This window comes from Opisthocomus hoazin, chromosome 4, assembly GCF_030867145.1.
Source record: "Opisthocomus hoazin isolate bOpiHoa1 chromosome 4, bOpiHoa1.hap1, whole genome shotgun sequence".
In the NCBI taxonomy this organism is placed as follows: Eukaryota; Metazoa; Chordata; class Aves; order Opisthocomiformes; family Opisthocomidae; genus Opisthocomus; species Opisthocomus hoazin.
Genome location: NC_134417.1, coordinates 75,465,948 through 75,480,120, shown reverse-complemented (window position 1 = coordinate 75,480,120; position 14,173 = coordinate 75,465,948). Strand labels below are relative to the sequence as shown.

The 14,173-nt window shown below is 41.9% G+C and overlaps 1 protein-coding gene across 2 annotated transcripts in view; it reads right to left on the bottom strand.

Moving 5' to 3' along the window:
* The window catches only part of GPR158 (G protein-coupled receptor 158), a 209,119-nt gene that overhangs the window by 45,145 nt on the left and 149,801 nt on the right, over positions 1-14,173 (bottom strand). For both annotated transcript variants that reach the window (XM_009945434.2, XM_075419553.1), the window contains exon 6: positions 13,812-13,921. In XM_009945434.2, the coding sequence (XP_009943736.2) occupies positions 13,812-13,921 (110 nt within the window). The remainder of the gene's footprint in view (positions 1-13,811; positions 13,922-14,173) is intronic.

The following is a 14,173-nucleotide window of genomic DNA, read 5'->3' as shown; positions in this document are numbered from 1 at the left end:
TGAAAATAGTCTTGAGATACATCATTTGGTTTCTGTATTCTATCTGACAAGTCTTGCAAACAACATTGATGACTCTGACTCTGCACGCTAATGCAGATGCATGCTGACAGACCCCAGGCTTTCCAGGGCAGGGTGTGCTGCCAGCTCTTCCTACGTCCTGCTAGGGCTGCATTCAGGCTGCAACGAGATAGGACACAGCTACGCTTAAATGCTCAATGCCTTCTGAGAAGACAGCTACAAAACCTGTCTCACTCATTTTGATATCCAATACAGAACCATAGAATCATTAAGGTTGGAAAAGACCTCTAAGATCATCAAGTCCAACCATCAACGCAACACCACCATGCCTGCTGAACCATGTCCCGAACTGCCATATCTACCCTTTTTTTGAACACCTTCAGGGACGGTGACTCCACTACTTCCCTGGGCAGCTTGGTTACCAAATTTTGCTATTCTCAACAGTCTTGTGTTCATTCCAGAAGTCAGGGACGCCACCCAGGAAACACTTCTGGGATTTGGGATAAATAGTATTGTTTAGGTTTGCAGGCTGATCTCTGTCAGTGGCTTTAACACAGTCACTCTGCTTCCAGTAACAAGGTGCAGAAAACAACTACAAAGTTCATTGACTTCATCTATAAATTCTACCTTTTTTGTCACAAAAAAAGTCAGCTGGTGGCTGTGCCCCTGCCACCGCGCAGTGCTGACTGCGTTGTGCCCACTGGGTAAAGCACTTTGGCTTTGCGTGATTTCTGAATACTAGCAAAGGAAAACAAGCAAAACACAGACAACTCTTCGTTCTCTGCGGTCGGCCTGTCTTTCTCAGCTCAAGAAGCAGTTCAGGTGTTTCTTGATGCCTGGAGTTGGAACTGGCAAACTCTTCAACCCCAGGCATGCTGCGCGCACACAGCCAGGAGCACTGAGGAGCAAGCAGCAGGCAGAGACAGTGATAGCTAGCTTCAAAATTGTAACACTTAAATTTGAAAGTGCAGGACTTTCTTCACAGAAGCTGTATTTTAAACAGACACCCAAAAGAAGGATCCCAATGATCAGCTAACAAAGTGTACAGCTAATAAAGAATACCTGTAGTTTTGGAGATAAATGTTGAGCAAATATCCCATCAGCTGGTAAATTAAATATACGTATGGACAAATAGATAATTGGAAAAGACTCAGTTTATAGCATTTACCAATAGCATACGAATTAAGAGGATAAAAGCATGCCTCACTCTTGGTCTTGCTCAGCTATACATTTCTTTGGAGAGGCAAGCAACAGGCAATTGAGGAACATCCTGGTCACAGAGCCCAAATGACCTACAGTTTTATGATGCCAGTGATTTATGCTGCTTACCACATGGCAACACCTGAAGTGGAGTGGAAGTCACTAGCTGCTCTGACAAACAAGCAAGGGATTAGGTAATTCTGGTTCTCCAGAAGGAAAATGAAGATGAGCCTTCCTCCTGTAAGGCTACAATATAAGTAAGAATATAAAAGAAACATTGGGACGCCCTAACTAGGGGAAACCTGGAGGACATGGACTAGGCCAAATGCTTAGGCAACTGCACAATACTCTCATCTTCAGGAGACATTATGCGACACGGCAGAGACGCTGTATCAGTACAAAGCACACCAGTATCAGGACTGGAAGCACCATGACTATGTTAGTGAGGTGCACACCTCAGCTATTTGCTTAAGTTGGCTTCAAGTTGTGCCAGGGGAGGTTTAGATTGCATATTAGGAAAAATTTCTTCACTGAAAGGGTTATCAAGCACTGGAACAGGCTGCCCAGTGAAGTAGTTGAATCACCATCCGTGGAGGTATTTAAGAGACGTGTAGATGTGGCTCTTAGGGACATGGTTTAGTAGTGAACCTGGTAGTGTCAGGTTAACAGTTGGACTCCATGATCTTAACGGTTCCAACCTAAATAATGCTATGATTCTATGTTTGGCACGCTGTTGCAGTGCTCTACTGCTCTCAGGTAGCTGCATGACATTGTACCTTCTGGGAGAGAAAATCAAGTGTCGGCATTTGTTTGGTACTCCTGTACCATGATTCAATGCATGGCACATGGCTGCTGCCTCCTCTGGGTGAGATACAGGCTATCTTGGGCATGCCTAAATTTTCAGTCGGAAACACAACAGCCGTTTGTTAGCACAAAAAGCGTTAATCCACGTAAGCGTCATTTTGGTACAGGCAGAACTCTACAACAGCTGTCCAAGGGTCTAAGGATCTTTGATGAGACCTAGGGGTTCTGGGTAAAGATAAGCGGATACCAGAATGCCACAGCAGAGAAAGAGCAAGCACAGGAACAAAGTTCAAAGAGGAGTATAAATAGACAGTGGCCATCACCATTATGTTTCCTCCCAAATGAGAAAAGGATATGAAAAGACATAGAATGGTCAACAAGGATTTTGTGTCTTGCCCATATCAGCGATCCTGCTGGTGCAGCTGTGCAGCAGATGTGAGTGCAAATCCCAGTAAAGAATGTGAAAAACTGTAGGAGTTTGTACATGCGGCTCACAGCCCTGAGGTATCATTGTAGGAAGCAAAGAAACCGAACTAAGTGCCAGCCACTATTTCTGAGGAGGGACACTGACAAAGTTTCCTTACAAGAGACCGAGCCACAGACAAAAGTGAACATTACATAATACACGTCCTTGCAAAACCCTACATTTTAATACGTTCAAATAGTAAAATGGTCAACGTCTCTTTTTCAGGGGTATAACAGGTTTTTATTAATCAGAAGCAATGCTGCCTGATACTCACCAGAAGCCATCAACTGCTACTTCTAAAAAGAGTTTGATAGTCACCACCTACAAGGTTTCCCAGAGCAATACACAGGCTATTTTCTCAACTAGCAAAGTATGATTTGCAAATTGAATAAAAACTTGGAAGAGATGTGGTCACTGCAGTCAAATTCTCCAAAGCATTTGAAAAAGTGCAGAGGAGCAAAGTCCAGAGCTGGATTACGTTAACCCGATTTAAAAGGAAAAAAGCGCCTGTCCAGTAGAAGATAGAGGGCAGACTTACTGCTGAGGAAAGATCCTGCATAAAGTAATTAAGGCTGTTACTAAGGGATGGCTGGGACAGTGTAATTCCAGCCCTTTTATCAGTTTCAATGCTCTCAGCACTATACAGAGTTTTGTTCAAAGCCAACAAGAGAGTGATTTCTGAGGTGCTAGAGAAATATGTCAGAAGGAATATACGATGGTCATTTAGAGACTGAAGGAAACCACCGGAGAGCTAGGAAATACACGGTTTAATAAAAACTAGTATCAAATACAAAGTTCAATACAGAACTCTGAAAAAAATATGAACAGCGGCATAAAAAAGGTTATAAAAGGTTGTCACACACGCTAAAACTAGAAAGACAAATCAAGCAGAAAAACAGAAGATATCCTGCAAAAATGTGAGCATGAATTTGTTTGCAACATCTGGAAAAAAAAGTTCACAGATTTTTAGCCTTTTTTCAGTGAAGCAACGGTACCAAACAATTCCACACTTCTACATATCAACTCTCTTTTTACTTGCCTTGGTGAAACTGTCACAGTGCCTTCTGACATCGGTTCTTGTTTGGAAGCTGTGAATTTACATAGTTTGAACTGAATCAGACAGGTAACGCCAACTGGCATTACCCACAACCAAAGAGTAGAAAATGATGTCAAAGCAATGCTGAAAAACCTATCAGAGAAAGACCTTGGTCCACATATAGCAACAAGGCAGCACCAACGAATCCCTGGTTGCTTGTTTTGTAGAATAGAAAGCTGAAAACAAGAATGCCTGCGCTGGAGAAAATTGATGCCAGAGTCAGAGGGGCCTAATGGATATATAAAAAGACAGGCAAGGACAAACAAAAATCTTAGGAAGATTTGTGGTCACAAGAGTGCCTGCCACTTCCCAACAACTCTGTGCAAGCCAACGCCTGAGGCAGAGGCTGCCAACAGCAGTGGCTTCACCACCAGCAGCCCTGCACTCACACGCAGCTGTAACCTCCTCTGCACACACCCTGGAGGAACAGGTGGCATCTCCCCAAAATCCCAGCAAGGGAGAGAGGGGTTGTTTTGCTGAAGAAGATCTTGGAACAATAATAGATGTTACTGTTGTGGAGGCCAAGGGCAGAACACGGCTCCACCAGAACGACTGCACTATGAACTGTTGGAGTGCAACGGTGGTGATGCCTGGGAAGAGACCCAGAGGGCCTTGAGGAAAGCAGTGCTGCTAGCTAACTTAATCCACACATCAGAAATGGGCATTCAAAATTTTACACTGATTATTAACCCCTAGCATTTTTAGATTTGCCCAGAAACAGAGGCCCCAGCTTGAACTGTATACAACTCACTGCGATTATGTACAGAAGTTCACATTGTGCACCAGAGGGCTAAGACTCAAGAAAATCCAAAACTCAGCTGCATGTAAAACCTGCCAATGCACTGTATTGTAACACTCTGCAACAGCAAAAGAGTTTTAATTTTTAATAAAATTTTATTGTGGTAATTTTACATTTAAAATATTACAGATTAACTCTAAAAGAAATAGCTTGATACTTGCAACTGAATTAATAAATACTGCAGCTTTCTTCAGGACCTACTCTCTAGGTACTCCTAAACTTCAAGTAGCTAAGGCAGCATTGTCTCAGCCTTTCCATTTCAGATCATAGATTTAATACATTGCATCTAAAATTCTTAGTGCACCTTGGACATCTTTCAGAAAAGCATACATGAGGATAACTCACCAATGTTCAGACTGGTACAATGCTGACAAGCTTCACTCCTCTGTATTTTACACTTTATGTCACAAGTGGTTTGTTACCACTGGTCAGATAAAGACTCAATTTTTCAGGATCATAATGGCAACTTTTGGCCTTCACAACAACCCAGAAAACAGCAACAAATACGTGAGAATATTTGGTCGAGGCACCAGTTTTCCCAGTACTAAAGATCTGCATTAGAGTAAGTGATCAGGACTAATTTCAAAGCAGCTGGTACTTCCCATTAAACAATACAACCATAAATATGTCATTTCAATTTATAAATATGCTTAATTTCTCAATAAGCCCACACTAACACGAATGCTATCGCTTCTATTGCGTGTTCGTAAAACAAAGGCCAAATATAGGACAAACCACTAAATTCTATAGCTTGATCAGTTGTATAACACAGACCATTACATTTTCCTATAGAAACTCCTCTAATTTGTAGTAGTAACCAACTATAGAATATCTTCCTGTTTTCCAAGAAGGGATTCAGTCTGGATCTGAAAGCAGCACAAAAAACTCCTCATTTCTCTTGTTAGGTTTTTCTATAGCTAAGCACCCCTCTGAGAAGAATTTGTGCCAGATTGCTCATTTGAATTTCTCTGGCTTTGGCTTCCAGCTACCAGATCTTATTAAACCTCAGTCCAATAGATTGAAGAGTCTTTTGTGACTACTTTTTCTCTCCCCACTTGTTTATACACCACACAAGAAGTCATCTCTCAGCCTTCTTGCTGATCTAAAAAACAGATTAGGTTTCACAGTATCAAGCACTTTTCCCAGCCCTCAAATACTTTCTGAACCACATCCACCTATTGCACATCTCCTTTGGAAATGCATCTCAGGAACAGGACACAATGCATTTGTATTACTCTGAAAGATGTCACCTCCGGCTGCAAAATCAATTCTCTACTGACAACGTTTAAAAGTCCTATTCTCCACAATTTTGTGTCTTTAACTAGTCCCTAACTATAATTTGCCTTTTGACCATATTCAAGCGTACCTCTTTGACTAAGCCCAAGCTACCAAGAAATAAGGATTATTCTTCATTATTATCCTTTTTGAAATAAAATTTACCATTTCACCAAGCTTTGTGTTATCTACAAATTTAATGATTAATCATTTTGTGCTTGGTCCTTCACTGCAACTGAAAATGCTAAGTAGTATCAGGCTTACTCCTAATCCTTCACAGTAGCCCACCAGTAGCCTCCCCTCTAGTCATGATTTTTCACTGACAATCAGCCTATGTGATCTGCAAATCTCTGCTTCCACTTAACTGCGATCAGTCCCTGTGTGTGGAGCGCGAGTCACACACTTAACTCCCTTTTCACACTCCTCCACAAATAGCCTATAGGTCATGTATTGCAGTGCAATGCCTGCTTTCTCTTTCATGCCATAATCCCACCCAGAAGACAGCTGGGCAGCAGATCCCTTGTTCCACTGACCAATTCTGTCCTTCCACGGAGGAGAAAAAAAAAAGTCTGTAGAGCTACATTACTTGTATTGCAAATGCATGCACAAATGCTCACCCACCTGGAAGGAAGATGCTGCTGTATTGCACCACAGCACAAAGTTTTGCCAGCTGATGGGGTCCTGGACTTGGATAAGGTCTCTGTGAGGATGTTTTCCCAATCCAGTCCTGAAGCCCTCCCGCTGCCGTGTAATCTGATGTGCAAAATCAGTCCTTTCTCCCTTTATCTGCTATAGTGCTCTTGCATGACATCAACACAAAAGAGATCTGAAAGATCTTGTGATACCAGTGGATCATTGTGGAGGGTCTTCCAACCCACTGGTGGGTTTTTTTTTTTTAAATTCATGATGGGAATATAATTTAATATTAAAACACCAGATACTTTATTTTCTCTTTGAACTTTCCTAGCCAAACTGGATCTACTATGATAAAGCAGAATGTGTGCTATATTAAGGTGATTAAAAAAAAGCAGCCCATGGAACTGTACGGCTGTATCTACAATATTTTTATATAAATTAAATATTAATAGGAATATGAATGAGAATATTTTCAGGATCACAGTGCTCTAATAATCTTACGTACTTTACATGCTGCTGATTTTTTTGCTTAAAGATAATGTTTATTAGTCCCACTTCTACACTGTGCTCCATCAAGATTAATTCTGCACTGAATGTTTTTATAACAGTTGTGCTACATTTTATTAGTTTATACATATGAAAGTAGATATTTTATCCAGAAATATGAAACAGAACCATTATGCTGTCTAGTTAAGGCTAATTATTATTTGAGAATGGCAGGGATACAAAAGAGCTAAACAGGATTTTAATAATGCAGATTTTATTGGGAAAAAAGCCACAATAAAACAGAATGTGACTCTTATTTAATCTAGAAGAACCACCAGAATGAGAATTTTGTCTTGAATGTGCATCATGCAGGAATGGTATATGGAATTTACTAAACCCCCTAAGTTCTTGTCTAAGGCTCATAAAAAGAAATAAACAAATTAGCAGAGGTTTGAGAAATTAATTATACTCAGGAAAGGAATGAATTGGGTTAAGGCATGCTAACAAGAAGAGAGATTTTTCCATGACTAGCCTAATTAGTGAAACTTTGTTCCTTGTGAACCCCTACTGTCTGTGCGTGCATTTTTGCGGCCAGCCCAGCTCCCTGCCTCTCCGAACTGCCCCTCCCAGGCTCCGACTCTCCTGCAGCCTTGAAGCCCCCGTTTCTCTGCCGTGCCCCCGCAGCTGGGCACGCAGCGCAGCGTGGCACCAGCCAGCAGCAGGTGCCCACCACCCGCTCGGGGCATGGCAGGCAGAGAGGGACCTGCTCAAGCTGCAGGTTTCAGCCTTTGCTCTGCGGGAACATTCATAAGGTCTGTTTTCCGCCTGCTTTTCACAAAGCTTTGTAGGGCTTTGTGCATATGACCTCTTCTTCACTGCTATTTTTGAACTATCGCTTTTCATAAAAAGGAAGCATTGGTGATGTGAGCTTCAAATAACACAATCGATACGAGAATCCATGTATGTTTTCCATGTACTGCTTTACTTCTTGCTCAACGATGGGTAAATGCGTATGGCAACAGACTGCTACACATGGAAAAAGCAGTGGAAGAGGACAGAGATGCCCTGCTTTCACAGAAGCTTTACTTTTTCCTAATTAAGTTCATAATAAATGCAAAAAGTACCTGATGCCTCTCTTTTTCACCTATGTCCCTCTTTTACCTGAAACTAGGTACTTCCTCTCATCTCAGTCGTCACTACAAGAAAACAAAGCTAAAAGTGAAGTGACAGTAACACAGGAAGGTTCTTTTTTAATCCTCACAGTTTCCCCATTGCTGCTGGCTCAGATATTCCAAGCAGCACCATGGAGCCCTTGCAAGAACACAAGTTAAAGAGGCAGAATAGGGAGCAACAGTTGCAGAGCGTCGAAGAGGCATGGCGCTCCAGCAGCCCACAGCAAGAGCTATATGGCTGCAAGCCTTTCTGCCAAGCACCGGCAAATTTTGGAAGCTTCTTGAGTTAATTTTCCTTGTAGAAGGAAACTGGCAGCATGAAACATGTATCTTCTCAGTGCAGGATGTTTATTTTCAAAAGTCCAGCTGCCCTTCTTCCTGAAGCCGGAATGATAACAAGCAGTGCTGAGGCAACTCTGTTCAGCCAAGGCTTCAGACTGGGCGTTTCCCTCCTCTCCAGAAAAGTGTCTTCACATCTTCATCTCCCTCTCTCCAGGGGTCTGCACAGACTTGTGTGCCAGCCACAGCACTTACTGCTTCTCTGATGGCAGCTTCAGGTCTGACCACATACTCCTTCCTTTCTCCTGCTTAAGACAACGCAGTCAGAGATGCACATCGAACCTCCTTCCCTGAGGTGGCATGGTAGATACAGAAGTGTGGTGTCACTGAGCTTTGTTTGCATTATCAGGAATTAATAAGGAAAAGTAAGATTATGCCTTTGTTACATAACTACACAAAACTAACCTGGGTTTTTATTTGTTAATTCAAACCCCATTCCTACAAAAAACCCAGCCCACCCAAGACAGGATGAAGTTTATGAGTCTTGGGGTAATTCCCAACTCGAGTTGTAGCCTGCCCGCTTTCAGAAGGAGGAGAGGGGAAATGACTCACTTGCAGACAATTGAACAAATCCCTTGGAAGAAGAGGAAGACAAATTCTCCTTCCAGAGCCTGGGCAAGATTTTGAGCAAGTTTCAGCACAAAGAACCATGGAACAGACCCTGTAACATACACCCATAGTGTTCACAGCAAGTTTGTCTCTGGATGGTGGGTCTTCAGTGTTCACAGTGTTCACAGTGATGGGTCACCTGGCTTTCTTACAGCTGACGCTGTGATTTATTTTGTGGGAATACAACAAACAGGAATAGCTGCCCCCAAGCATTTACCGTAAGATCACACAAACTGGATTTACAAAATGAAGAGAGCTGCATAAATATAACAAAGGTCAAATTTTTCAGGTGCTAAAATATGCTACTTCCAGGGAAGAGAAAGACAAATGGCCAGAATGGTTATAGTAAGCCCCTATGGTATAATCATCTCTGCAGCTTGACTAAACCCCTCCTTTTCCTGGCTTGCAAACAGACTCAAACACCTCATCCCGCCAGTCAAGTTAAAGCAGCAAAATTCCAAACAATCCCACAAAGCAGTATCAGACCAGAGCTCAGGACACTGCACTTCTGCAACAGCAACATCTGCCTCCAAAACACTTTTCCCTCCCTTTTGTTTCACGTGGGATAACAACCACTACAGACCCCACCCAGTGGCAAAATCCAACAGTGAATGCATCTGCCTGAAGCCACTTCACACTTGCCTTCCATAAGAAGAAAAGCAAATAATGTGAGAGAAATTAAATCTCCCGCTTTTCTGGAATGTTCAACTAAAATGACCACAAGGGCCTGATTAATTTCAAAAAGAAAGGGTAGCTCACTGCTACAGCCGATGCCCTTCTCACTTTCCTTGCCCACCTAAGCTGAGGTTATACAGTAACCACTACTCCAAGACAAAACTTCTCTCTGCAGTCCATCACTAGTGCCCCTTTTCACGGAAGCATTGGGTAGTGGTGTGTTGGCACTATGGAATGATCATCTATTGGCACTATGAAGTGTTAAATACTGGCCTAAGGACCACCCAGCTGTACAGGCTCCAGCCGCCGAAGTACCTTCTGCCCCTTTCTGCACCATGTTCCCACTAGCCACTTTTAGATGGGATTACCTGTATGTTCTTTCCCTTCCCTAGCTACGAGAAGGGGTTACGCCATGTCCTCCTCTCTCATGTTCTCACCATTGATGCACACCTCCACCCAAGTGCTTCAAGAAGCAAACTGACATATCCTTTGGTTTCTCTGCTAGCACGAGTCTTCTCTTCTGTAATCACAGAATCACAGAATAGTAGGGGTTGGAAGGGACCTCTGTGGGTCATCTAGTCCAACCCCCCCGCCGAAGCAGACAAGCTGAACCACGACACATGACACGCTGCACAGCACACTACCCACACTGCTCTCCTCCTCCTTTCTTTATCATCTACAAAGATCTGTAGGAAGGGCCACTAATTGCTCCAACTGTACCAGATGGCAAGGCACAGCAATGTGATCTCAGCACAGCATTTAGATGAAGTGCAGAGTTCCCTCACAGTGTTAATATCTTCTTGTTCCCCCACTAACGCGCCCATCCCTCCATCACTACTTACAAAAAAGCCATTGTATGTCACTGTTTTGTTTTCCGTAATTGGAATGTTACTTTCTCCATACTTTCTCATTCTCCTCACCTCCTCACTCTCCTCTTTTTCTCTTAGTAACATAAGAATTGGAGACTCCCATAAACTAGAGACCCTATTCCTGGGTTTCATTATTCTAAAATGTCTAAGTTATCCTATGTATACACACACAAGTCTGTATGTATATACCTACAGCTTGCTTCTATTCTTATGCTTCAAACCAGAATAAAGGATTCTATATTAATCCTGACACCAACATCGCAGAAATTCACAAAATATTAAAAATGATGAGATAACCTGTTCATAAAATACAGGGCTTGAAAAAGGACACAGAGAATCTTCAGTCAGATAAATATCCTGAAAGAAGCAACATCAGCAGCTCTTTTAAACCCAAAAGGTTAAATTTGAAATATCATTATTTCTTGAGAGAATTGTTTTGTAGAATTCATTGCTGAGGAAAGTACTGAGTTTTATGTTCATGGCTCTACAGCTAGATTTCTGAAATCAAGCTCATTTCCTTACCCCATCCTTCCACCCCCGTAAACATCAGCACATTATTTTAAAAATGCACAATGAATACGAAAGAGGCAATTTAAGATGAGGCACTGCAGAGATCGACTGTAACGGGTGTTCAAAGAATGAATCAGTACATGACTTTCCTGTTCTTCTACTCTTTCTTAAGCATCTGCTTTTGGCTACTTTTCTGATTTCTCTTTGATGCTTGACCCTAACAAAATTTCAAAGACCTCCTTGGGAAGCAGGGAGCCATGGGGAAAAAAAAGCCACAAAGAAAACAAGTGTTTCCAGTGTCTCCTACCTGGCTTTGGATAACCTTCATGCTCCGGTGATACTCAAAGCACCTCATTTGTTGAGAAATACAGCTTTAGACTTTCTAGTTATCATTAATAGCTGCTTTTACACAGTATTGGTTTTCCCATTAAACTTAGAAAAATCACAAATTCTTTGCTAGCAATCAGTTCTTCCCCCAGGCAAGACACAGGCTACCTGCAGGAGGGAACCAGTGCTTGTCATGAGTATTTGTGGTGCCTGCAATAAACCATTCTTCAACCCTGCAATGACTGTGGATTAAATTAGATCTGTCAAAACTTTCTACCCAATTCTATCAGCATCATATTATTCCTAATTAGTATAACTTGCAAACATATAAAATAAAACATACATCTAAATTGACTCCATTTGTTGCAACGCACACTCCCCGACTGAAATATTCAGTGCTAAAAAAGGGACTACAATAACATGAATGTAGGAAATGAATGGTTGGGATACCTGGGTGGAAAACAAAGATAGATTCCTACAGAAAGTAATTCTAGATTAATATACTAACCAGAGTTTCTTTTCTCTTCATGTTTCACAAGGAGATGTAGAATTATGCAGGTTGGAATTAACTCAGAAGGCCATCCAGTGCTCACAGCAGGCTTAATGCTGAATCCAGACCAGGTTGCTCATGGCTCTACCCAGTCAGCACTTGAAAACCTCCATGTATGGAAATTCACAGCCTCATGGGCAACCAGCTCTACTGCTTAATTACCCTGATAGTGAAAATGTTTTTCTTGTATAACATTGACCGTGATGCTAATTTATATTCTATAAGGATGACAACTCCCATTTCAATCTGTCATTGTCTTTTGTTCTCCCAATATACATCGCTGCAAAGAGCATGGCTCCATCTTCTCAGTAATCTCCCTGTAGGTGTCAGACAGCTGCTCCAATGAATCTCTTCTCCAGGGTGAACAAGCCCTGTTCCCTCAACCTCTCCTTGCAGGGCAAGTGCTCCAAGCCCCAACCATCTCGACGGCCTTTTGCTGAACTCACTCAAGTTCACTGATGTCTTGGCAGAGTCCAAAACTGGGCACAGCATTGCAGATATGGTCTAAGGCATGCCGAGTAAAGGAGAATAATCACATTCCTCAAATTTCTGGCTGCTGTCCTGTTGATACAGTCCAGTCTGTGCTAGCCTTCATTGTTTTGTGCCGATTAAGGATGAGGATGTCGTTCACTCCTGGTTTCTTATTCAATCTTTGTCCTGGTTGCTGACCCCATCAGCACAGGTGCCAGGTAACACTGAACAGCTGAAGATCAGCTGCCCTGTCAGGATATTGCTTCCTCACATCATGAAAAAATCGTATACACAACCGAGTCTTCCATAGTCTTAAGTTGTTTCTTTATATGTCTGAGCTATAGATAATGAACCATCCAAGCATAGTCACCAGTTCTGTTCTGTATTTTCTATAATGATCTAGTTGTTATTCTTTTTTGCATCAGATATTGTTCATCCCAGAAAATACCATGAGGGGGTGGGATTTTCTGGATGAATTTCAATGCAAAGACGTGGCCAGACATAGCATTATACAGAGTTTACAGCAAAATGTACACATGTAACCAGGGATACAAATAAAAGTGAGCTGCAAGAAGCAGCTCTACTTCAACGGGAAAGCAGGGTTTTCCACCTAAAATGTGACAAGCCAGTAGTGAAACGTGAAACAAGACATTCTCAGTCCTCATTCAGTTTATGAGCATTATATCAAACCTCCTTTATCCAACATGCCAATACAGTAAGGAAACTAAGACAAAAAGATGAGCAAGCCTACTTCATCCAAGATGTCCAAGTACCTATATACACATACTGCATATCTCTTCGCTTCAATAAAAATACTTACAGAATATACCACTAATATTTTCATGAAAGATTAAAGAGGAAAAAGCATTAGGATTTTCTCCAGCACACCCAAAAAAGTCTTCAGTTTTTAAGGGGACTGTAGAGGTGGGATTTAAAGTTGGGTGTCTGAATCGCATGTGAATGCACTGCCAAACTCGTGGAACCCAGAACTTGCCACACATTTGTGCTGGCAGGCACTGACACTTGTGAGGATGCAGCCTGTCTGCTGCGATTGCCTGAAGAAAGCAGCCCTTGACTTACAAGCCATAGGAAAATACAGGAAGCATATATGCCATAGTGCAGAATTTTACCCACCATTGCTGTATCTAAACACTTAGAAAGCACCTCTCCATGAACACTTGACAGGGTAACTTTTTAACACTTTAACACTCCATAAACACTTCTGTATTTTCCTATATTGAAGGAAAACACATTCACCTTCTTTGAAAAGGGGTTCTTGCACAATTTTACAGCTGATGTATGTATTTTTCCATCAAATCCTGTCTGCATTCATAGTTCTCTACTGCGATTAATAGCACATAATTTGAGCAGGAATAGTTAGAACACACAGTGGTTTTAAAAATCAGAAATGGCACTTGTTTATGATAATATTTGCAGCGCTTCCATCTAAGTACCCACACAGATTGCACAAACTACCACAGAGATGGAAATTAATAATATGTGAAATACCTGTGCAGCTTGAGCGTCACAGTTCCATAAACAGTAGCAAAGCCCAGAAGACGAACCCATCTTAGGAGAACACAGCGAAATACACTTGGCTCAAAATACAAAATGACAACCTATAGAACAGAGAGATAGAGAGAGCTTCAGTACTGCTTTAATGTGAAAGTAGTTCTTCATCCAAATGCAGAATAGTTGCAAAACAGGACAGCAGACATATTTCAGCTCGTACTGCTGTATATTTAGATTTTCTAGTAAAGTGACGGGATGATCAGATCAACCAGCTGGCACAGTTCTAGGCACCAACTCCTTTTGAAGGGAGCTGGCAAAAGCCCTGTGACAGACTGTGAAGTGACAACACTTTTAAATGC